The 23,268-nt window shown below is 47.3% G+C and overlaps 2 protein-coding genes and 1 long non-coding RNA gene across 5 annotated transcripts; 2 read left to right on the forward strand and 1 right to left on the reverse strand.

Moving 5' to 3' along the window:
- The first annotated feature begins 4,421 nt into the window (after positions 1 to 4,421).
- SKIC8 (SKI8 subunit of superkiller complex) lies at positions 4,422 to 12,084 on the forward strand. 3 transcript variants are annotated; one of them, XM_061553480.1, is made up of 11 exons: positions 4,422 to 4,485; positions 6,723 to 6,773; positions 8,079 to 8,106; positions 8,248 to 8,353; positions 9,397 to 9,569; positions 10,359 to 10,507; positions 10,619 to 10,712; positions 10,845 to 10,938; positions 11,320 to 11,412; positions 11,513 to 11,591; positions 11,766 to 12,084. In XM_061553480.1, the coding sequence occupies exons 2-11, from the start codon at positions 6,762 to 6,764 to the stop codon at positions 11,853 to 11,855; spliced, it is 918 nt and encodes a 305-aa protein (XP_061409464.1). In that variant the 5' UTR covers positions 4,422 to 4,485; positions 6,723 to 6,761; the 3' UTR covers positions 11,856 to 12,084. The 3 variants fall into 3 exon arrangements, with proteins under 3 accessions (XP_061409464.1, XP_061409466.1, XP_061409465.1); XM_061553482.1 differs by lacking the exon at positions 4,422 to 4,485 and adding an exon at positions 6,027 to 6,088 and having other exon boundaries at positions 11,766 to 12,083; XM_061553481.1 differs by lacking the exon at positions 4,422 to 4,485 and adding an exon at positions 6,035 to 6,094 and having other exon boundaries at positions 11,766 to 12,080.
- Positions 12,085 to 12,202: 118 nt separating this feature from the next.
- On the reverse strand, positions 12,203 to 20,424 carry LOC133343718 (dnaJ homolog subfamily A member 1-like). Its single transcript, XM_061553479.1, has 9 exons — positions 20,232 to 20,424; positions 18,239 to 18,399; positions 17,107 to 17,290; positions 16,457 to 16,561; positions 15,824 to 16,051; positions 15,191 to 15,305; positions 14,843 to 14,958; positions 13,534 to 13,634; positions 12,203 to 12,961 (listed from the first exon to the last, which is right to left on the reverse strand). The coding sequence occupies exons 2-9, from the start codon at positions 18,368 to 18,370 to the stop codon at positions 12,731 to 12,733; spliced, it is 1,212 nt and encodes a 403-aa protein (XP_061409463.1). The 5' UTR covers positions 18,371 to 18,399; positions 20,232 to 20,424; the 3' UTR covers positions 12,203 to 12,730.
- On the forward strand, positions 14,135 to 17,874 carry LOC133343721 (uncharacterized). Its single transcript, XR_009755281.1, has 3 exons — positions 14,135 to 14,707; positions 15,846 to 15,989; positions 17,145 to 17,874. It is a non-coding gene; the product is annotated as an uncharacterized LOC133343721 (long non-coding RNA).
- Positions 20,425 to 23,268: the final 2,844 nt, after the last annotated feature.

The following is a 23,268-nucleotide window of genomic DNA, read 5'->3' on the forward strand; positions in this document are numbered from 1 at the left end:
ACCACCACCACTACTGTACTACTACTGACACCACCACCACTACTGTACTACTACTGACGCCACCACCACTACTACTACTGTACTACTACTGACGCCACCACCACTACTACTACTGCCGCCACCGCCGCCGAGTCGTAAACATCCCACTGCGCTTGCGCATGCCCCGGATACCCTCGGCAACCACGTGACCCGTGCGGCGTTCTGTGCAGGCTATGGAATGTAAACAGCTGATGGAGGGGGGAGGTTTGAAGGGAGGGGGGGTTTAAAGGGGGGGGGGGGTTTGAAGGAGGGAGTTTGAAGGGAAGGGGGTTTGAAGGGGGGGGGGTTTGAAGGGGGGGGGGGTTTGAAGGGGGGGGGGGGTTTGAAGGGGGGGGGGGGTTGAAGGGGGGGGGGGTTTGAAGGGGGGGGGTTTGAAGGGGGGGGTTTGAAGGGGGGGGGGTTTGAAGGGGGGGGTGAGGGGGGGTTTGAAGGGGGGGGTTGAAGGGGGGAGTTTGAAGGGGGGGGGTTTGAAGGGGGGGGTTTGAAGGGGGGGGGGGTTTGAAGGGGGGGGTTTGAAGGGGGGGGTTGAAGGGGGGAGTTTGAAGGGGGGGGGGTTTGAAGGGGGGGGGGTTTGAAGGGGGGGGGTTTGAAGGGGGGGGTTTGAAGGGGGGGGGGTTTGAAGGGGGGGTTTGAAGGGGGGGGGGGTTTGAAGGGGGGAGTTTGAAGGGGGGGGTTTGAAGGGGGGGGGGGGTTTGAAGGGGGGGGGGGTTGAAGGGGGGGGTTTGAAGGGGGGGGGGTTTGAAGGGGGGGGGTTTGAAGGGGGGGTTTGAAGGGGGGGTTTGAAGGGGGGAGTTTGAAGGGGGGGGGGGGTTTGAAGGGGGGGTTGAAGGGGGGAGTTTGAAGGGGGGGGGGGGTTTGAAGGGGGGGGGGTTTGAAGGGGGGGTTTGAAGGGGGGAGTTTGAAGGGAAGGGGGTTTGAAGGGGGGGGGGGTTTGAAGGGGGGGGGGGTTTGAAGGGGGGGTTTGAAGGGGGGGGGTTTGAAGGGGGGGGGGGGTTTGAAGGGGGGGGTTTGAAGGGGGGAGGTTTGAAGGGGGGCGTTTGAAGGGGGGGGAGTTTGAAGGGGGGGGTTTGAAGGGGGGGGGTTTGAAGGGGGGGGTTTGAAGGGGGGGGGGGGGGGTTGAAGGGGGGGGGGGGGGGTTTGAAGGGGGGAGTTTGAAGGGGGGGGTTTGAAGGGGGGGGGTTTGAAGGGGGGGGTTTGAAGGGGGGGGTTTGAAGGGGGGGGGGGTTGAAGGGGGGTTTGAAGGGGGGGGGTTTGAAGGGGGGGGGTTTGAAGGGGGGGGTTTGAAGGGGGGGTTTGAAGGGGGAGTTTGAAGGGGGGGGGGGTTTGAAGGGGGGTTGAAGGGGGAGTTTGAAGGGGGGGGGGGTTTGAAGGGGGGGGTTTGAAGGGGGGGTTTGAAGGGGGGGGGGGTTTGAAGGGGGGGGGGGGTTTGAAGGGGGGGGTTTGAAGGGGGGAGGTTTGAAGGGGGGCGTTTGAAGGGGGGGGGGTTTGAAGGGGGGTGTTGAAGGGGGGGGTTTGAAGGGGGGAGTTTGAAGGGGGGGGTTTGAAGGGGGAGTTTAAAGGGGGGGGGAGGTTTGAAGGGGGGGGGAGTTTGAAGGGGGGGGGGTTTGAAGGGGGGGGTTGAAGGGGGGGGGTTGAAGGGGGGAGGGGAGTTTGAAGGGGGGGGGTTTGAAGGGGGGGGTTTGAAGGGGGGGGGGTTGAAGGGGGGGGGGGGTTTGAAGGGGGGGGGGGTTTGAAGGGGGGGGGGTTTGAAGGGGTGGGGGGTTTGAAGGGGGGGGTTTGAAGGGGGAGGGTTTGAAGGGGGGGGGGTTGAAGGGGGGGGGGTTGAAGGGGGGGGGGGTTTGAAGGGGGGGGTTTGAAGGGGGGGGTTTGAAGGGGGGAGTTTGAAGGGGGGGGGGTTTGAAGGGGGGGTTGAAGGGGGGAGTTTGAAGGGGGGGGGGGTTTGAAGGGGGGGGTTTGAAGGGGGGGTTTGAAGGGGGGGGGGTTTGAAGGGGGGGGGGGTTTGAAGGGGGGGGTTTGAAGGGGGGAGGTTTGAAGGGGGGCGTTTGAAGGGGGGGGGGTTTGAAGGGGGGTGTTGAAGGGGGGGGTTTGAAGGGGGGAGTTTGAAGGGGGGGGTTTGAAGGGGGGAGTTTAAAGGGGGGGGGAGGTTTGAAGGGGGGGGGAGTTTGAAGGGGGGGGGGTTTGAAGGGGGGGGGTTGAAGGGGGGGGGTTGAAGGGGGGAGGGGAGTTTGAAGGGGGGGGGTTTGAAGGGGGGGGGGTTGAAGGGGGGAGTTTGAAGGGGGGGGGGTTTGAAGGGGGGGGGGGGGTTTGAAGGGGGGGGGGGTTTGAAGGGGTGGGGGGTTTGAAGGGGGGGGTTTGAAGGGGGGGGGGTTTGAAGGGGGGAGTTTGAAGGGGGGGGGGTTTGAAGGGGGGTGTTGAAGGGGGGGGTTTGAAGGGGGGAGTTTGAAGGGGGGGGGTTTGAAGGGGGGAGTTTAAAGGGGGGGGTTTGAAGGGGGGGGAGTTTGAAGGGGGGGGGGGTTTGAAGGGGGGGGGGTTTGAAGGGGGGGGTTTGAAGGGGGGGGGTTGAAGGGGGGAGGGGAGTTTGAAGGGGGGGGGTTTGAAGGGGGGGGGTTGAAGGGGGGAGGGGAGTTTGAAGGGGGGGGTTTGAAGGGGGGGGGGTTGAAGGGGGGAGTTTGAAGGGGGGGGGGGGTTTGAAGGGGGGGGGTTTGAAGGGGGGGGTTTGAAGGGGGGGGGTTGAAGGGGGGGGGGTTTGAAGGGGGGGGGGTTTGAAGGGGGGGGGGTTTGAAGGGGGGGGGGTTTGAAGGGGGGGTTGAAGGGGGGGTTTGAAGGGGGGGCGGGCAGTGACGTCACTGCGTGCTGAATTGGCACAAAAGGTCAACACAGATGCGGTCCGTTCCGCCTCCTGTGCCCCCTGGCACAATAGACGCAACAAGGGCATTCGTTGGTTGAAATTGTAAGCAAACCATGGACCGGTTGTGAACTTTTTTTTTTCGATTTAAAGCTTTCGTGACTGCAGGGATTCATCTTCTTGGTTATTTCGGTAATAAAAAGAAAACATAATAAAATAAATTTTATTATTTTATTATTTCCCTTCTACGTGACTTTACCGAAAGAACCAAGAAGACGTGTTTCAACTGTCAATGTCTCATCAGCATTCCATTCGGGCTCGCTTGAACCAATGCTGATGCATTGCCAGACGTGTATAGGCACAGATGCTCTCTGTTGGATATATTGGACCACAGTTCGACGCAAAACTTTAGGCTGTTCAGTAGTACATTGTGCAGTCTTCGCGAGTGTCGTTGTAGATTGTATAAGTACTGTACTGTAACTAAGCGAGCAGACGAGCCAGCCTGCTTACTTACTCAATGTTGACCTATGGACATTCCCTTTCCCCAAGTGTCCTGTCCCTTTTACGATTCACGCTTAACAGATTAGATCAAACCCATTAAGGAATGGATAAGAACATAATGTAGTTGTGATGCCGCCGCCGCGAAGCCGTTCGGCAGGCGCCAAATCCCCGACCTCACCACCACCAAGCAACGGAGCCGACCCCTCGTCTCCCTCACCTCACCTCACATGAACACACCCGCACTCATTTCCCCCCCCATAGAGCTCCGAGGGGAGGTCGCCTGGCCGACCGGTTTTTATCCGAGAAACCCTTATCGGGATCAACTCTCACGGTTTCCGGCGATCAGGGAATTGGATGACCTCCCCCGTGCTACGTTGCGCCGCGGCGCTGCGACCGGCCTTAATATTGTGTGGTCGCGGCGTGGGGCATTCGGCCACCGCGGTTGAGGCGCATTTCCCCCCACACACGCCAGTATCGACGGGGCAGGCAGAGGGAATAAGCATTGTGATGGAGGAGCATCATTAGAAAACACGCAGCGCATCTGAACTGCATAATCCGGCACCCCCGCACCGGCAGCGGAGGGACGGCATAATTACGCTCGGGTACGCAGGCACCATTGTTAGGGGAGTTAAAGGATAAGGCTATTAGTATAAATAATCGGGAGAGGGGAGGCGCGCGAGGAGCCATGCACAGCTTCCCACGACGGGCCTTTGTGATGGACACCGCCGCATGAACCTCGATGATGGGGGCCTGCGTGAGAAAAGGATTGATTGGAATTTGCGCCGTGCAGGTCGCTCATTTGATTAGCGGAACAAAGGCACCGCGGAGTTGCCTGGCCCGGGCGAGGGGGGCGCGTGCCATTGTTTGGAGTTCACGCCGCGCGGACAAAGGATTAATTAGCATAGCGAAGGCGCACGGTGCGTGGGAAGGGGGTAGGGGTCCGGGAATCAGGATAAATGGGGAGCGCAAGGGGGAAATCGCTCTCTTACTCCAGCGCCAGGCGACCAGACGCAGCTCCAGCCAGCGACCCGGACGTCCGTGAGACGCACCGAGGCACGCGGTGAGCACAAGGATCAGCGGACCGCCGTGGACACTTAACAGTGAGTAAGAAGGTGAATTAGAATCATAGCAGATAAATCGGGAATAGGTATAGAGGTATCAGCGTAGGCCAGCCTCGTCGACTCACTGATTTAACATCTAGTTCCAGGTAGCGGAAAATAAATCATTAATAGCGAAGCGTGGTCTCGCGTGATCTTGTCGTGCAGTGTGAGTGTGTGAGTGCGCGTGTGTACTCAGTGATTCTGTAGTGCTGCGGCTCGCCTAGGGGGAGCGCTGCGCAGAGCGGTGCGAGAGTGGGTGTTGCGTGTGTTCACTCCGTGTGCGATACAGGTGCGCGATCATAACTTGCGTAGTCGGTGTGGAGTTGGAGTGCACGGAGCGGTGTGTGTGTGCATACGTTCGTTACGTGTCGGATACGGATGCGCATTGGTAACGTGCCGCACAGGGCTATACTGCGAGCACGGCGTTTGATTGACGATGATGTGCGCACGTATGCGCGCAGGTGGGAGCGCGGCGCGAGGCTGTAACAGTAGGGGCGTCGCGTTCGAATGCCGGCGAAACCGTAGCGGGTAATAGGGAGGTGGGGTAACGTAAACGGAATAGGGGATGCAGGCGGGAGGGACCCCGGGGGCCAACGGCCTCCACATAGTGAATGAATAAAATTGGTGGTGCTCATCTGTTTTCACGCATGACGCATTTCTGAAAATTCCACATTCCCATGGGCGGGGTCGAGTTCGTCCGTAAAGCGTGCAATTTGCACAGCCCAGAAAATATGAGTCAATGCCGTAATTATAATCTATATTGGGGGGGGGGGACACATCCCCCCAATAATTCAAATATGCTCAAAATGTCCCCACCCCCCATGTATTGCTATAAAATAGATTTCTGTTTATGATTGTGGTTATACTTTATTAATCCCTAATATCTGCCATTACATACAATGAAACAAGAAAAGGTAAAAAAGAAAAAAACAAGATCAATGTAATACAATACACTATTTGACATTATTGTAAAAAATTAATAAAAAGTCCATCCTATGTGTTATAGAATTTTTTAATATTTTAGGCAGGAAATGGTAGGAAATTCGTTTTCAAATTTAGAATTTTTTTTCTGGGGGGGGGCCCCCAGACCCCCTGAAAGATGTGGTCGCCCCCTATGTTGACTCCATGGCTACGGCATTGAGATCAATTGTCAAGACTCCACGCCGATTTGCAGTGCATTTCATCACGTGCAGTAGCTTTGATGTTACCACAACACGCCATCGCTTCCTTCTGCCAGACACCCAACCTCCAAACGTCTTGCTCTGGTATCCCAACCATACTTTTACACCAATATTTTACCATCAGTTGGCTTTCACGCCATTACATTAAACGACTGATGAATTGACGAGTTAATCTAATACACGGCTTAATTTCTCAATTAATATTTTCCGAGTCGTTGGTAGAGCGGTAGTAGCAACAGCGAGAGATATACTCGATGTGGTGTGCTGGCTTCGGGAATATCGAGCCCTGAACACTGAATATCGATCAGCTGAATGGGATTGGTCCACGTGACCGCAAAATCACGCGGTGCGAGATCTCGCGAGACATTCTCGAAGTCTCGTGAGAGTTGGCGGCGTGGAGGTGGCAACGAAGTCGCCGCTTGGTAAATGTGCGAATTTTGTTTATATAAAAATACTATTGTGTTACTTCATTGGGCGCGCTAAGTTATTTGTTTAGCATATTAACTGTTTGGCGCCGTATTGTCGCGATGTTTGTTTGGATTTAATTTAAAACGCGGGTTACGTGTCAGTTGAGCTGGTCACTGTGGTGGGACTAGTGTAACTAGGCCCTCATTGAATTCCAGTTGACACTCGTGTAAATGTATCAATAAACAAGGAATATTTACAATATCTCCTTTTTTATATCGAGGAAAGCCTCGGCGAGTCTCAAGACTTGTATTCAGGAGGGCTCTGCTGCTACATTGGGGTACTTGGCCGATGCAGCTCGTATCGCTTGTTTAAGCCCCAACCAGCGGTAACAATTTCACATTCATTTGGGCGATTTTTTTTTACTGCACACATACCAAATTTACTTTACCACAAAGTGGTGCTCATGATATTAACCCAGAATGCAAGCCATACGCCTGGGTAAAGGGTTGCAATAGGTGTGTCTATGCGGTATTTTTAGTTGGCCCCATCCGCACACCTCCGATTAGCACGGTTGGCTACGTATGGTGAGAAAAAAGTCCAACATACATACGTATTTATAGACTTTGGTTAATTTGTGCTGTCTTACAGACTCGACCTGCCCGATAGAGTCACGTCATTCAGCCCAGCATGACCACGCAGGTAAAGGGGGGACCATGTTTTAATTTACAGTGGCACGACAATAGAGCGGTTTTGTTTCATGGATGAACAGGAAAGTCGATTTTTCAAAATGCACTTGTGTCTTTGGAACCCAGGTCTGTGGTTTGACCATTTATAGCTGCGTGACTTGATATTAACGTTCAAGACTTAAAGCCCCGAATCGGGTGGAATTCGCTTAATTTTAACTTTCAAACGAAGACCGCGCCTATATTTCAAGACGGCCCTATCTTGTTACCTTAGCAACAACACCCCCTCATCTACCCCTCGCACTTTCCGAAAGATGAACAGTCTGATCTTGATTTGAAGCTTTCGTGACTGCAGGAATCCATACTCTTTGGTTCTTTCGGTAAAGTCACGTAGGTATAAAATAAAATAAATCACGTTTCGGGCGCAACACAAGCGTCCGTCATCATTATACCTACGTGACTTTTCCGAAAGAACCAAAGAGTATTAACAGTCTGAGCAATATATGACATTACTGCAGTCCACTACATTTGTACACAGAGCAATACGAGTTCCTGTAGTACTACAGTATATTACATATAAATAAAAACAATAACTGCACTAAGTACAACAGTGTTACATACCAGAAAATGACATAAATGTATTACATAGTGCAAATTAGAGCAATAAACACATTAGTCCTGTAATACATTACAATAAATGTTAATTGCACTTACTGATAGAATTGACGTGTGGCTCCCTTAACTCTTGGCTGTGTGATTAGAACACTGTGTTTAGAGGTCGGTGGTTTTACCTCGCAGTGCGGCAGTTTAAACAATGGACATGTCTTAAATCCCTCTCCTCTGTCCACCCAGCAGTAGAAATGAACCACAGTCGGATGCCAGGTCCGTATGTGGTGGGATAATGTGTACTGATAACTTTTCCATCTGGCCATCGTTAAAGAGTAAGCCAACTAACCCTTTAAGAAGCGCTATCTAACGTTCGCGGTAGTAGACGACCTGCCTGTAATAGAATAAGCGAGCAATTGCAGGGCTGCACCTTTCTGTAATGTATGCTATACCCATGGACCAAATACTTCTGAGAGCCGATGTTTGAAAGCCTCAAATGGATCAGCATTGTGGATTGTGAAACTCACTTCAAGAGGTGATCACATGGGGGGAAATAATTCATTTTAGCTGCGACAATGGTCATTTGTTTGGCTTGGTGTGTAAAATCCTGACTGGTGCAATATATAGTATAGTGAGAGTACTGTAGTGATGGATGTTATTGCTCTTCAAAAAAATTGGTTCAATGTATATTTACATACTAATTTCCCCATTGCAGTACAGCATCCAGTTCAAGCAAGAACAAGGTGGGTTTATATTTTTTTCTGTACAATCATAATTCGAATGATATAATCGTATTTGCAATACACATTTTACACTGTGCTATACAAGTACAACAAAATTACATGGCAGTAGCCAAGTACAATGTTTACCGCTTTCCGCCGCAGCCCATGAGGATGCCATCTGGTCAGTGGCGTGGGGAAAGAACGAAAAGGACGGCACGGACAATATCATCACAGGCTCCGTGGATGACCACGTCAAGTGCTGGAAATGGTGCGCGATTCACAGGAAGAAAGAGAAGGCAGTCCAAGGGAGTTTAACTATGATGCACTGCCCTTGCTCTAAAACACAACCATGCCAATGTCTGGAGTGTCATAATAAAAGTCTGATAAAGCATTGCATTTTGGTAACACATTTATTGTTGAATGGATCATTTTTACAAGGCCAAATGCCCTTTCAACACAGTAAAATCACAGCAAGCCACTGACAAACCGGATTTTGCATTTAGCCACACCATGTTCGTTAAATAATAAAATAATTGCGGTCTCCACGACTCTCATTGGAGCACGTGTAAGCAGTCCCTACCACCCACCTTCTTGCATCCCATTAGTGAAAGGATTAGGATTTAGCACCCGTGTTTTTTTATTTTACAGTAATTGTAGAGTGTTTTTGCTTCGTGTTTTGTTTAAATCGGTGTTAGCATTTTTACTTTCCTTGGTTTTAATATTTTTGTCTATTGTTATTTTCAGGATTATGTTTATCATTTTTCTCCCTCTTAGTTTTTTTCATGTTTTCAGGTTTAGTTTATTTTTATCCCTCCACTTTCATATTGATTGCTTTTTGAAGCTATTTTGCACTAGTTATATAAGTCTTGGAACACAACATACTACAACGGTGAGGACTGTGCATCTCAGTACAATAATAAATGTAACAGTACTGGATAGTCATGTAGGTTATATTACATAACCTATATCACATTTTACTGTATTTGCAGTAGAATGCATGCACAATTCCTTTTTTTGTGTTTGTAATGTTAGGTGTAATGTAGTGTTCTTAGCAATATATTACAGAAGTTTTCATTGTAGCAGCTAGCTAGACGTTTTAGCTCGCTGGACCAGTATTCATATTAGCCTGGCTCGCCAATATGTTACTGTATTTGTTTGAAACAGCTCTAAGCCTTAATAGCCACAATAAAAAAAACTCTTGACAGGAAATATCTTTAATTCAATCCGTTTCTAGCTCTTTTCCCCAAGCTAAGTCCCATCTTAAGCCAACTAAGCCATTAACAGGGCATTTTTCCTCTGGTTGTCGTGCAGGGCGGATGATAAGCTGGAGCTGCAGTGGACATTGGAGGGCCACCAGTTGGGAGTGGTGTCTGTGGATATCAGCCCTACAGGGGCACTAGCAGCCTCCAGCTCCCTGGATGCAAACCTTCGCCTCTGGGACCTGGAGTGTGGCAGTGAGCTCAAAACGATCGATGCAGGACCAGGTCAGACACATTATTTAAGCTGGGACACTTCCTAACTGTTAATGTGTTCAACACTTCACGCAACTTTATTTGTTCGTAGGACAGTTAACATTTCACTTTACTGACAAGACAGTCCATGATAAATAAGCAGCATTGATCACATGCAACATGCACACATCGTACTTCTCAAAAGTCATATCATCTGAAATTGTGCAATTACCTTCCACAGACTTGTCTAGATTGGTCGACTGCCGCATGCTTGCTTGCTTGCAATTACATCCTCCACCATTTTTGCACTGTCTCTGCTTTATGAAGTGACATCTTTTCATGCTACTTCAAATAAATGAATTCATCCTGTTGTTTGAGTATATACCCTTCTAAGCAGGTATCTTTCTCGTTTGGTTACAGCACCATGTAAATGTAAAACAAATTATTTCGTGATACTGCATTGGCAGTAGTCCACAAGCACAAATAACAAAAACTCATCACATTTGTCAATAACACTTCACAGAGGCTAGAGGTAGCTTGTATTTTGTTAGCCAAGCAGGCGGCCTGTAGACTATAGGATATCCCAAGAATGGTACTACTCTTCCATACTCTTCCCCCTTGCTTCTGGGTCTCACACCATGAGTCAATCTTTTGCCACTTGTGTTGTCAGAATAACTGCTACACCTACACCCGTCCCTTTCTGTCAGTATTCTGCTACCATTGTATCAAAGGAAATTCAAGTTGGATAAATGTCAGGGTATCAGGATACTGTGTGCATCTTAGAAACAGGTAATTAATGATCTCTTTTCTTTTCCTTGACAGTGGATGCCTGGTCAGTAGCGTTTTCCCCAGACTCAAGGTTCTTGTCTACAGGCAGTCACATGGGGAAAATAAATATCTTCGGCATTGAAAGTGGCAAAAAGGAGTCCACTCTCGACACAAGAGGAAAATTCATTCTCAGCCTTGCCTACGTAAGCGTTGCCATCACTTCGTAACTTGAGGCACATTACAGTTTTCAAAATTACGTGTGGCCGATTCTCAGATGTTTTGAGTTCATAGATATGTTTTATCTCTTTTGCTAGAGTCCCGATGGTAAACACTTGGCTAGTGGTGCCATAGATGGCATCATAAACATTTTTGACATTTCAACTGGCAAACTTCTCCATACGCTAGAAGGTAAGGAGCACTTAACATTTTATGAGGCATATGCATATACTGCATAATTGTAAAAAAAAAATTGCTTGACCAATATTGAATGTTCTTTTTGCTAACAATGAAGTTATTTCCTTTTACCTTGGACACGTGGAGGCCATGCTATGCCCATTAGGTCTCTGACCTTTTCTCCGGACTCCCAACTTCTGATCACTGCCTCGGACGATGGTTACATCAAAATATATGATGTGTGAGTAGATCTTCAATTCACCTTCTTGTGAATGTTTACCTTCTATGTTTGGGAATATACAGAGGAGAATTTAGTGTGTCACACAAGGAGATCTTCTTGGCGGGACAATTATGAGATGCCATCGTTTTGTGAGCAACGTTTTAAACTCACCCTTAATTGTTGAACAATTAAAATGAACATTTTCATTGAATGGTTAATTTGATAAGTGTGGTATTGATTTTCTATCATCAAATATTGTGCGGGTTGTAGGAGCTTTTAGTAATGCTCACCCAAGCTCTGCCAGCATCACATGTATTGTATACAACAAACGGCAGTGGATACTAGCTAGTTGTGCAAGTGGAATTAAATGTGTGTAATTCAGAATTACGCAATTTCTTGCAGACAACATGCAAAATTGGCAGCGACTTTGAGCGGACATGCCTCTTGGGTTCTGAACGTGTCCTTTTGTCCTGACAATACCCACTTTGTGTCCAGGTGAGTTTGTTTCTATACAAGCTGAACATTTTATTTAAAAAATTTGGTTTATTTCCTCTGAAGCAAGCAAGCTTGCTTATTAACCAATTCTTTTTTACAGCTCTTCGGATAAAAGCGTAAAAGTGTGGGACTGTGGGTCCAGGACATGCGTGCACACATTTTTTGACCATCAGGACCAGGTAAACCTTTAAACACAAACCATTGTACCATTGCCCCTTTGTCCTAATCTGTAAATCACTGTGTATCTGCATCACCTCCTACTGCTTTGTCTAGTATCCATGGGTATTGCCAGTGACTTTGATTCTGGTTGCCCATGCATTTCTGCTGTGCCTTTTTACCACCCATTTCTGTAGGTGTGGGGTGTGAAGTACAACAGCACTGGCTCCAAGATCGTCTCTGTTTCTGACGACAGGGCAGTTCACATTTACGATTGCCCCATGTGATGACAAGGCACATTACAGCAACTGGCAGCGATCAAATGGACTAGACAAAGGTCTACAGTTGAGCTGTAAATGTAAAAAGTATTTTTCGATTTCGTGTATAAAAATGTAGACCTTCTGCAAGCATTGTTCTAATCCAAATTTGCTTTCACTCATTCCCTTTCCACTTCGTTTAATATTGTTGCGGCATGTATTTGAAATTCCTGGAACTGCTTCGATTATTGCATTAAAGTTTATATATTAAATTGTTTTAAAAATACTCTCAAAATATTGTCATATATTCACGGTTTACCGAACCTGGAAAGACATCCATAATGCATTTCATAAAACTATCGAAACGTCTCAATATGTCACATCAATTGTTTTATTGTGCTGCTGGTAACTTTTGAAGTCAACCTTATACAGATTAACCCACAACCAGTGTAATACGATTTACATTTGTGGGGACATTTTTGGAAATACAGAAATGGAATATCTACCTGAAGCTTTTCCAACACAAGGGTTTTTTTGTACAATTAAGGGCATATTGACACAAATTCAGATTGCACATTTACATAAAATACATTGAAAGTGAAGGATAGCCACACCCAGATGGGTTGAGAACCCGATAGAAATCACACTTGATGCATCCTAAATCTACACAAACGATCAAAGATATTAAGTTTTTTGTTGCTGGCATTTTGTACAAACCTGCTGAGAAAGTTATTTGCAAAGGGGCCTGTTGCCCAACTGTACAAAAGTGGTCATTGCTTTGCAAGTCTCAAACAAATGCACCAAAGTCAACCTGATCTGGGCTTGGTCGTGCCCCCACGTAAATCCGCTTCTATATTTGGAAGGCAACGGAGGGGGGCGAGTGCTGAACGTGGAAATAAAAGTGCTCATGAGGTCTGACATGGCATGCCACGTGGCTGATGGTAGTCTGCTTCATCGTCCTCCATGTACACCTGTCCGGCGTAGTGGCTGTGGTACCGCCCGTGTGCCGGGTCCAGCTCTGTAAGCACCACCACCTCGGTATCGTCTGACTGCACGTAGCGCTCACGCCGAGGCAGCAAGGCTTCCAGCTGCGGCAGTTTGTGCGCCGGCAAGAATCCCGCCAACGGGAACTTCACCTGCACGACCACGAGAAGACGAGAAACGTCAGTTGCTATGGTGCAAGAAATCGATGGTTATAGCGACAGTGTAATTGTGTTGTCATGATTGTAATTTGAAATGTGTCAAATTGCCTGACGTGACAAGGAGGTGGTGCGCCATTAATCCAGAAATTGTTGGTATATTACAGATTTGTGAAAATCCCAAACCTGTTATTTGCCCAGAAGAAGCATTACAACTCATGGGTGTGTCATGAACGTTTAAACGGACTTTCTAGGTACTCTGGTTTGCTCCCACATGCAGGACCATCCTAAAAAAATAATCGAGACTAGACGAAGCCTTCTTAAATCAATTTATCTCCGGTATATTATTTCATTTAGACCAAGAGTACATAGTGGACCCAAACATTAGTAAAGAGACAATGTATTTTTAACTAAACACCAATTGGCCAAGCTTGTTGAGAAAAATGGTTGGGTTTCCAAATTGTGTGATCAAGCCTGCATTTAAGTTAATCTTTACAAAAGTACTTTGCAATGAGTAGGTTTATTTGCAGTTGTGCCAACTTTAGTTTGTACAATATGTTGTCCCTTACACTGAATTGGATGATGAGGCGTCCTTTCTCAAATGGGTCACGATACAGAGGCATGCCTTCATTCAGTATGCACTTGACATCGCCATCTTTGATGACCTCACCTGTAAGGAAAGTGGGAAAATTAGCATTTGCAAGTGTTGCACAGGCGTAATGGCAGGGGCCAGAATATAAAAAAGTATTTTACGTTTTGTGGCAAGTACAACAAGTTACAATTGCCACAACAGAAATAACAATTCCATTGCAGATGCAACCTTGTATACTTGAAAAGCTTTCACGCATGGTGTAGTGACATGACGTCACTCCTGTGTTGGGACTACGAGTGTAGTGACATGAAGTCACTACTGTGTAGTGTCTGTACGAGTACTGTAGGCGGGATGTCACTGAGGTCGCGTCAGGCCTTGACACTGCGTGAACCCGACAGAACACGTGACCGGACGAAGGGGGGCCAGGGGCCCCAGTGGGGAGCTTGGTGGTCACGTGGTAAGGAGCCCGGACTTTCCCGAAGGATCGGGAAGGGGGGCGTTACCAAGGGTGGGGCTGGCCACACTGCAGCAGTTATAAGCAGGGTGTGAAGAGACAGAGTGGCTGTTCAACCCCGGGATGAAGATGCCATCAGCAGTCCTCTTATCTTTGTCCGTGACCAGGCAGCCCGTTAACCTGCCCTGGTCACGTTATATAGTATTCCCCCGAGTGTTAGTTAAATTAGGAACGGTGGTCACCACCTTATATATATAGTGTTCAAGTTGTTTGTTACGTTAATAAATAGTGTTGCCTCCAAGTTGGGTGTGCGCCTCAATCGAACCCATTACACATGCATAGGTTTAATGAAGGCCTAAAATAACATTTAATATGTAATTGAACAAGTACGCAGTATGCTAATTGTAATTTTTTTGAATAATGTTGCAACAACTAAGTTGAAAGCTTGCTGACAAGCTTTAGTGAATAAAAGCCTCTACAAGATAAATTAACTACAGTGACTAGCACACACCCTACCTCTAGTGATGTCAGATTAGTGGTGTTATTTGTACAAGTCGCCGTGTATTTGACAGCGGTGCACGATGGCTATTGGAAGAAGAGCTGAACGGTGCGAATTAGTGTTCCTGCCAGCGCCACGATTTTTTTCAGACTGAAAATGTGAGCACGTCGTTCTGCGTGATGCCGTGACCCAAACAAGGTGAGATCCGTTGAATTGGATGGATTTAACAATAAAGGGAAAACATAAATGTTAGACCACTGCAAAAAGCTGGCACATTGTGGTATTGGAATGTCTTAGCGCAAACTCATGACTGCATTAGATCAGTATACTGACCTTGATGAGACGTGATGAGGATTGTTCTGTTGTCGAGAGTCTTGATGGATCGCTGAAAACCACACAGTGCCTCAACTAGCTCAATTTCCATTTTCATCACCAGATCGTCTTCTCTCCTGCATAATAAATGGCACAGTGGCAATTAGAGTACATTGTGTATTGGGTTTGTAATAAGACAGTAAACTAGTGCAAATTGTAAAATATCACAAGATGCTGCTTTAACACAGACTAGATTTACAGAATCAACATTTGCCACTGTATTCCCTAAGAGCCATTTTAACATCTGAGTTAGTATTTTTATCGACTGTTTTGTGAAGAATGGTTATGAATGTCTGGTCTCCAATATACCTGTGAAACACAGGGTGTTCTTTTTGGTCGAGAACGATGACGATGTGCCCAGGTTCGAGGTCTGGATCCTGGTCGCCCTCGCCATACAATGTAATTTTCTGGCCATCCTTCATGCCTGCCAACATATTTCATGTTTTTATTAAGAAATTCCAGGGCACACATTTGGTTACAATGAATACGTTTAATTTATAGCAAGAGACAGAAATATCAATGCAGCACTCCATTAACCACACTTAATTAGCACAGATATTGGGGAAAAAAAATCGAGGGCATTAAAATAAAACAACCATTTAGGAACTTGATGACTATTGTAAACAGGAGGGATGTAATCATTCTGTGCCTCCATGATTAGATGAATCGCCACAATTCGATAAATACATGTTTTTGCTCTGGTAGGGCAGTGGAAAAGTGCTACCCCCAACTGTATAGATCACAAATCACTTGAAGGGATCTCAGGTAACTCTGTGATATCCGCTGCCATGGGCCTTCCCTAACACGAAGGGCTGCACTGCTCTGCACGAGATCTAAATGGATTCTTCATCTCATGACATTACACTGATAGTGCAATCAGGAAAATATTTGTATTCAAGTCAACATTTAAGAGAGATGTCAATTAACAAAACACAGCCTCACCCTTACTGATGTGCACCTCCAGGATCTTCTTCTCGCGAACGATCTTGCGCCCGTTGCAGTAGCGGCAGCGGTGCCGCGGGTTGATGCGCTCGCCATGGCCGTGGCACTCGGGACACACAGACTGGATCTGCTGCACCATGCCCAGCCCAATTTGCTGGATCTGCAGGTACATGCCTGTTCCCCGGCATGGCACACAGCGTTCCACCGCACCCTTGCGGCCCCCACGACCTGCCAGGCACGGCAACCACGCAAAACCCCCATTTGTTGTTAGAAACTCGGTGTGGCAGATCAGCTTCAACATTTATGTGTCAGGGTTAGAAAGGCTGGCATGTAAGATACTGCATACACAAGAATGCTTATTGTACCAAAATACTACTGTAGATGTACATTAAACCTTGTTTTTTTAATGGAGAAAATATGCTAGATCATATGCCTTAAAGCAGTTGCGAAATAATGAAATCACGAGTGACGCAATTTTGCAACATGGTGATTAAAATGGAATTCCAACAATAAAATGTTCACTTTCAGCTTATTTCATCCAAGTAGGGGTGGATTGGCCAATTTTTGCAAAAGAATGTAAATATTACTTGTTTCAATGGACAATCAAATGTCATGTGCTGGCCCCTGGCATACCTTCACACTTTGCACACAGCACATTTTTTTGAAGTGCCAGTTTTCTGGTTGAGCCATTGTACATCTCTTCCAAGCCCACAGACAACTGGTGTACAGCATTCTTGCCTGATGGAGACAAGAATGTCAGACAAAACTTTTAAACAAAGAGCTTAAACAAAGGGAAGAATCTAATAGCTGGTTACATACAACTCCTTAAGCAAATATTCATTTAACCTTAAACCATTCACAATGATAAATGAAAGGATTTTTTTAGTTAAAACATGTGATTCAACCTGATTTAAACCATGTGACAGCACACCAAGTAAATATTTCTCATTTTGCAAGTGAAAGATACAAATACACTCACATACTAGAGTATTTTATAAGTCGTATGCGCTTACACGCACTTTACACTCACGCAAATATTTATACACGCACACTTTGGTTTTACGTGCCAGATTGATTATTTGCTCAAACCAATGTATAATTTCAAAGCTGCTGCTTGGAATGACATAGGGGCATAATTCTGTGTGGTGAAGTAAGAAGTCACACATATGCCCAATTGCTACTTTGGCTCTAATCCTGAAATAAATGGAGGTGGCAACGCCACAAAATCTGCTGCGAGGTCTCATGCCCGCTTGTCCAATCGTGATGACCTTGACAAAATGTACCTCTCCTTTCCCTCTGCATGCGGGTGCCGCCATTGAAGAAGAGGTCAAATATGTCCATGGGGCTACTGAAGCCGTTGCCACTGTTGCTGCTGCCCCCCTTGAGGGCTTGCTCCCCTCCCATGTCATAAAGCTCTCGCTTCTTGGGGTCCAGCAGAACCTCGTATGCCTGGGAAATCTGTTTGAACTGTGTAAGCAAAAACAGAAGACAAGCCAACACACGCACGTTAGTGCCTGTCGGTATCTATTTTACAAGCCCATACGTGCAAGTTGCAGTGAGAATCCAAGCAAACTTTTGTATTCAATTTCATTAAATCTTATGATGGCTGGCAGCGCTCTAAATAGATGCCTATCTAGTGTGGCCAACTGCTGTACATTTACAGCTGACTTTTCAGCTACATGAGATTGCAACGACCCTTCTGCGTCACCAAACGCCATATAAAATATGATGTACCGTGTCACTCTATTGTAAAATTATGAAGTCACACATAGCTCTCAGAGTTCACGTATCACTATACAAAGTGCACATTCATATCTTGCTTAGCAGAGAGTGCTGAGGTTACTGGTCGCTGACCAAGGAGTTTTGCAGTTTTATTTTTGTCCTGGACAGTAAATATGTTGTCGAGAGCTGTGGCTATAATGTTGTTATGTGGTGGGTGAAGGATGTCCTCAGTGTCTGGTTTTTCACTCGGCATGTAACAATTCACCTCCAAAATTCAACATGTTATGTTATTATTTTATTTCACTATTATATTAAATATTTTCACCTACTTAATAGTCTAATTTGTATTTTTTCGTATGTATCGTCTCATTCGCTTTGAGCTGAAACCTAAAATTTGCATATCATTCATGTACATTTTATTTTCCTTTATTTCCCCTTTGTGTCTCAGTGCATTGTATTTTCTGAATATATTGAAGTGAATTCAGTTACTTTTTGTTAATAAGTGAAAAATAAATGCAAATTGGTATCCTTAATTTATTCTTACATGCGCAAATTGATGGGTGTGCTGTAAGCATATTAATCAATTTTAATGGTAGAATCGATGAAGATTATAGATACCTCCTTTGTACTCCACCTCTCAACAAATGGCGTGTTTGAGAAGAACAAGATGAACTAAAAAATGAAACTGCTCACTTTTTCGCCTTCATTGGGGTTTTTGTCGGGATGGTACTTTAAGGCGAGTTTGCGGTATGCTTTCTTGAGTTCCTCGTGAGTGGCGTTTGTATTCACGCCCAAGGTGTCATAATAAGCAGTCTCCTTCACCATGGTTGCTCAGGCTGAGGTTGATGAGGCACCTGTGGACACACGCAGTCACGTCATGACACAATGGCAAATACCACTGAAGGCGGCTTGTCATTATTACTATCAGAAAATTGTGAATAGTTCCTTGTTTCCGTGACAGGTAGGGTTTTGGACAGTAAACTAGTGTATTTCCCAGCACAATCCACTGCTGTCTGAGGGATTCCACAAGCTGTGTCGGTTGTGGGGGTTATTTGGCCATACATCAACACACTGATCAGTGCAGACAGTGTACGCGTGGGAGCATAGTACAGCATGACAATTAATGTTTCTTCACTGACCCCTGCTGCCCACCACGTAGCCCCCCCGCAGGCCTTTGACAACCTGTTTGTGAATGGTGGCCACCCATTCAAGCACTATCCAGGGTCAACCCTGCTTAGATTCTGAGGTCTGGCAAGATTTGCTGCATTATGGGTGACTTGGCCACAAACCCTCAACACTTGCTAATTACCATCAATTAAAGACTTAAAAGATATCCCTATAACTGTGCATTAAAAAAAATTACCATTCCAGTGTTTCAATGAATACAATCAATGACATCCTCTTATTACTGCAGGCTCTGAACAGGTAAAGCCTGTTTAATAAAGACCATACTAACGGGATCACACAAAGGGCAATGGACTAATACTGATAACCATATCACGTATTTAAAAGAGCATTTAAACTGAATCTCAATGGGTTATCTAACGATTACATAACTGAAAATCATTGTGTGTGGGCAGGCAGGGGAATGAAGCCATCGCTTATATAAACACCGGCATTTTTTTGTTTCCCGAAATGTGGATCTCGCAGGCTTTAACACACAGAGAGTAACCAATACCTCGCAGTGGATTCAATGGCAACGGATTGAAACGAGCTTCAGTTGTGTATCGATACGATCATCTCCTTGCATTTCACGTTGCACCACGGGTTATTTATTTGTGTGTGTGTGAGCAATCACCCCACACCACACCAGGCATTGCGAAATGGACCAGCCGAGAAGACGCAGAGCCGAACAGATGAAAAACAACTCAGGTTTAAGGTTGTTCTTGTTGTTGCTTAGCACAGCGTATCACGGCGTCTCAATTCATCACGATCTCGTTGGGTTTTAAAGTGGCTTTAAAGCCAACACGTGCGGCATCTTCTCGGCATTTTCTTCTTCTACCACCACCATCACAACCCACCAAGATCGTTGCAATTAAAATAGCCTCAGGACGTTCAGCATAATACACGGCACACCAAGTTCTGCTAAACATCTGCGGGGTACATTCCGTACTTAGTAGTCTATCACCACATCCCCGGTGATCAAACATTTGGGATTCGGAGCCAGTTTCGAACGCTCAGCCGAAACTGGGGACCGGCACTCGTCAGCCCGTCAACCCCTAAGGCTGATGCGATCATTATCAATCATTATAATCATCAATCAATCAATCAAATACGTGTGTTATAGAGCAATAATCCGTTTTAGTCGTGGGGGTAAATATTTCGAATCGTGGGATCGTTTGGCTAAGAGATGCAGCGTCGGCATGGGGGACGAGGAGGAAGGCCTTCATCCAATTGCGGATATTGACGATAATCAATCAACCTTTAGTATCGATACGCACGCACATTCGAGGCCACGTTTCAAACGGGCAAAACCTTTTTATCTCCTCGCACACGTCCCTCTGTTCACAGTACAACCACATAAGCGGTGGTGGCTAGAGGAGGAAGAGGAGGAGGAGGGTAATGGTTGTCAGCGGGTGTCGCCGGCCGGCCACGGGGTCCCGTCAACCGCCCATCGCTGACCGGGGCCGTCCGTCACTTTCCCCGTCGCCGCACACGACACGACACGAGAGAGAGAGACACTTACCGTCTCACAACAAGGGGAGAAGCCAGCGGTGGTAGAGCTGTTGCTGTTGTCGTGGTGGTGGTGGTGATGGTTGTGGTGGTGGAGGGGGGTGGTTGTGGTTGTTTCTGCCGGTGCCCGATTTTTTTTCGCCGCCGCTTCGTGTGACAGCCACGCGGGGTTTTGTCTTTGGAGGTAGTAGTGGTGGTAGTGGGGGGGGGGTTGTCCTGCCGCTCTGTCTTCACGAGAGAACGAGGGGGGGGTGGTGGTGAAGCAGAAGCTTCTGGAAGCCGGCACTGTGACGTCATAGGCGCCACGTGAAGCGACGGGAAAAAACGAGGCGGTGCTCCTCCCACGGCGCACGCAACGTTCGCCCCTTCACCCCCTAAAGATGCCCTTACAGCTGTTTAATTATAGACCACCCACCACCACCCACCACCACCACCCTACTCCTCTCGCTGTGTTGTAACCCACCGGTGGTGGTGGTGAGAGTTGACGCGTCTGTGCTGCCCATGTTCACAAAGCCCTCTGTGTGTGTCGTCTTGTCTGTGTTCCCCATTCACCAAGCCAGCGTGTGTACCACTGTGTCGTCTTGTCTGTGTTCCCCATTCACCAAGCCAGCGTGTGTACCACTGTGTCGTCTTGTCTGTGTTCCCCATTCACCAAGCCAGCGTGTGTACCACTTTGTAGTCTTGTCTGTGTTCCCCATTCACCAAGCCAGTGTGTGTACCACTGTATCGTATTGTCTGTTCCCATTCACCAAGCCAGTGGGTGTACCACTATGTAGTCTTGTCTGTGTTCCCCATTCACCAAGCCAGTGTGTGTACCACTGTGTCATCTTGTATGTTCCCCATTCACCAAGCCAGTGTGTGTACCACTGTGTCGTCTTGTCTGTGTTCCCCATTCACCAAGCCAGTGTGTGTACCATTGTGTTGTCTGTTCACCATTCACCAAGCCAGTGTGTGTACCATTGTGTTGTCTGTTCACCATTCACCAAGCCAGTGTGTGTACCACTGTGTCATCTTGTCTGTGCTCCCCATTCACCAAGCCAGTGTGTGTACCACTGTGTCGTCTTGTCTGTGCTCCCCATTCACCAAGCCAGTGTGTGTACCACTGTGTTGTCTGTTCCCCATTCACCAAGCCAGTGTGTGTACCATTGTGTTGTCTGTTCACCATTCACCAAGCCAGTGTGTGTACCACTGTGTCGTCTTGTCTGTGTTCCCCATTCACCAAGTCAGTGTGTGTACCACTGTGTTGTCTGTTCCCCATTCACCAAGCCAGTGTGTGTACCATTGTGTTGTCTGTTCACCATTCACCAAGCCAGTGTGTGTACCATTGTGTTGTCTGTTCACCATTCACCAAGCCAGTGTGTGTACCACTGTGTCGTCTTGTCTGTGCTCCCCATTCACCAAGCCAGTGTGTGTACCACTGTGTTGTCTGTTCCCCATTCACCAAGCCAGTGTGTGTACCATTGTGTTGTCTGTTCACCATTCACCAAGCCAGTGTGTGTACCACTGTGTCGTCTTGTCTGTGTTCCCCATTCACCAAGTCAGTGTGTGTACCACTGTGTTGTCTGTTCCCCATTCACCAAGCCAGTGTGTGTACCATTCTGTTGTCTGTTCACCATTCATCAAGCCAGTGTGTGTACCATTGTGTTGTCTGTTCACCATTCACCAAGCCAGTGTGTGTACCATTGTGTTGTCTGTTCACCATTCACCAAGCCAGTGTGTGTACCACTGTGTCGTCTTGTCTGTGCTCCCCATTCACCAAGCCAGTGTGTGTACCACTGTGTAGTCTTGTCTGTTCCCCATTCACCAAGCCAGTGTGTGTACCACTGTGTTGTCTGTTCCCCATTCACCAAGCCAGTGTGTGTACCATTGTGTTGTCTGTTCACCATTCACCAAGCCAGTGTGTGTACCACTGTGTCATGTTGTCTGTGCTCCCCATTCACCAAGCCAGTGTGTACCACTGTGTAGTCTTGTCTGTGCTCCCCATTCACCAAGCCAGTGTACCACTGTGTCGTCTTGTCTGTTCCCCATTCACCATGCTAGTGGGTGTACCACTGTGTCATCTTGTCTGTTCCCCATTCACCAAGCCAGTGTGTGTACCACTGTGTCGTCTTGTCTGTTCCCCATTCACCAAGCCAGTGTGTGTACCACTGTGTCATCTTGTATGTTCCCCATTCACCAAGCCAGTGTGTGTACCACTGTGTCATCTTGTATGTTCCCCATTCACCAAGCCAGTGTGTGTACCACTGTGTCGTCTTGTCTGTTCCCCATTCACCAAGCCAGTGTGTGTACCACTGTGTCATCTTGTATGTTCCCCATTCACCAAGCCAGTGTGTGTACCACTGTGTCATCTTGTCTGTTCCCCATTCACCAAGCCAGTGTGTGTACCACTGTGTCGTCTTGTCTGTTCCCCATTCACCAAGCCAGTGTGTGTACCACTGTGTCATCTTGTATGTTCCCCATTCACCAAGCCAGTGTGTGTACCACTGTGTCATCTTGTATGTTCCCCATTCACCAAGCCAGTGTGTGTACCACTGTGTAGTCTTGTCTGTGCTCCCCATTCACCAAGCCAGTGTGTTCCCCATTCACCAAGCCAGTGTGTGTACTAGTGTGTCGTTTTGTCTGTGTTCCCCATTCACCATGCTAGTGGGTGTACCACTGTATCGTCTCGTCTGTGTTCCCCATTCACCATGCCAGTGGGTGTACCACTGTGTAGTCTTGTCTATGCTCCCCATTCACCATGCTAGTGGGTGTACCACTGTATCGTCTTGTCTGTGTTCCCCATTCACCAAGCCAGTGTGTGTACCACTGTGTAGTCTTGTCTATGCTCCCCATTCACCAACCCAGTGTATTCCCCATTCACCAACCTAATGTGAACCAATGTGTCGTCTTGTCTGTGTTCTCCATTCTCCACATTAACATTCTGCACTGGCCAGCGTGGTAAAGTATGGTCAAGTAACCCTTCTGCACGACGTGGAGAGGCGAGGGAAGCCATCATCCAGCAGTGGATTTACACAGGGACTGTAAACGTGTGGTACTCGGGCATGCCGGAG

Source organism: Lethenteron reissneri, chromosome 18, assembly GCF_015708825.2.
Source record: "Lethenteron reissneri isolate LAM-NWPU_2019-01 chromosome 18, ASM1570882v1, whole genome shotgun sequence".
In the NCBI taxonomy this organism is placed as follows: Eukaryota; Metazoa; Chordata; class Hyperoartia; order Petromyzontiformes; family Petromyzontidae; genus Lethenteron; species Lethenteron reissneri.

Coding starts and splice junctions, on each gene's coding strand:
- LOC133343718 (XM_061553479.1), bottom strand. CDS start 18,370: ATGGTGAAGGAGACTGCTTATTATGACACCTTGGGCGTGAATACAAAC. Junction 16,052..16,456: donor GCTGTGTGCAAAGTGTGAAG/GTATGCCAGGGG, acceptor CGTGCCTGGCAG/GTCGTGGGGGCCGCAAGGGT. Junction 14,959..15,190: donor GAACACCCTGTGTTTCACAG/GTATATTGGAGA, acceptor TTTATTATGCAG/GAGAGAAGACGATCTGGTGA.
- SKIC8 (XM_061553480.1), top strand. Junction 8,107..8,247: donor CCAGTTCAAGCAAGAACAAG/GTGGGTTTATAT, acceptor TTTCCGCCGCAG/CCCATGAGGATGCCATCTGG. Junction 9,570..10,358: donor AACGATCGATGCAGGACCAG/GTCAGACACATT, acceptor TTTCCTTGACAG/TGGATGCCTGGTCAGTAGCG.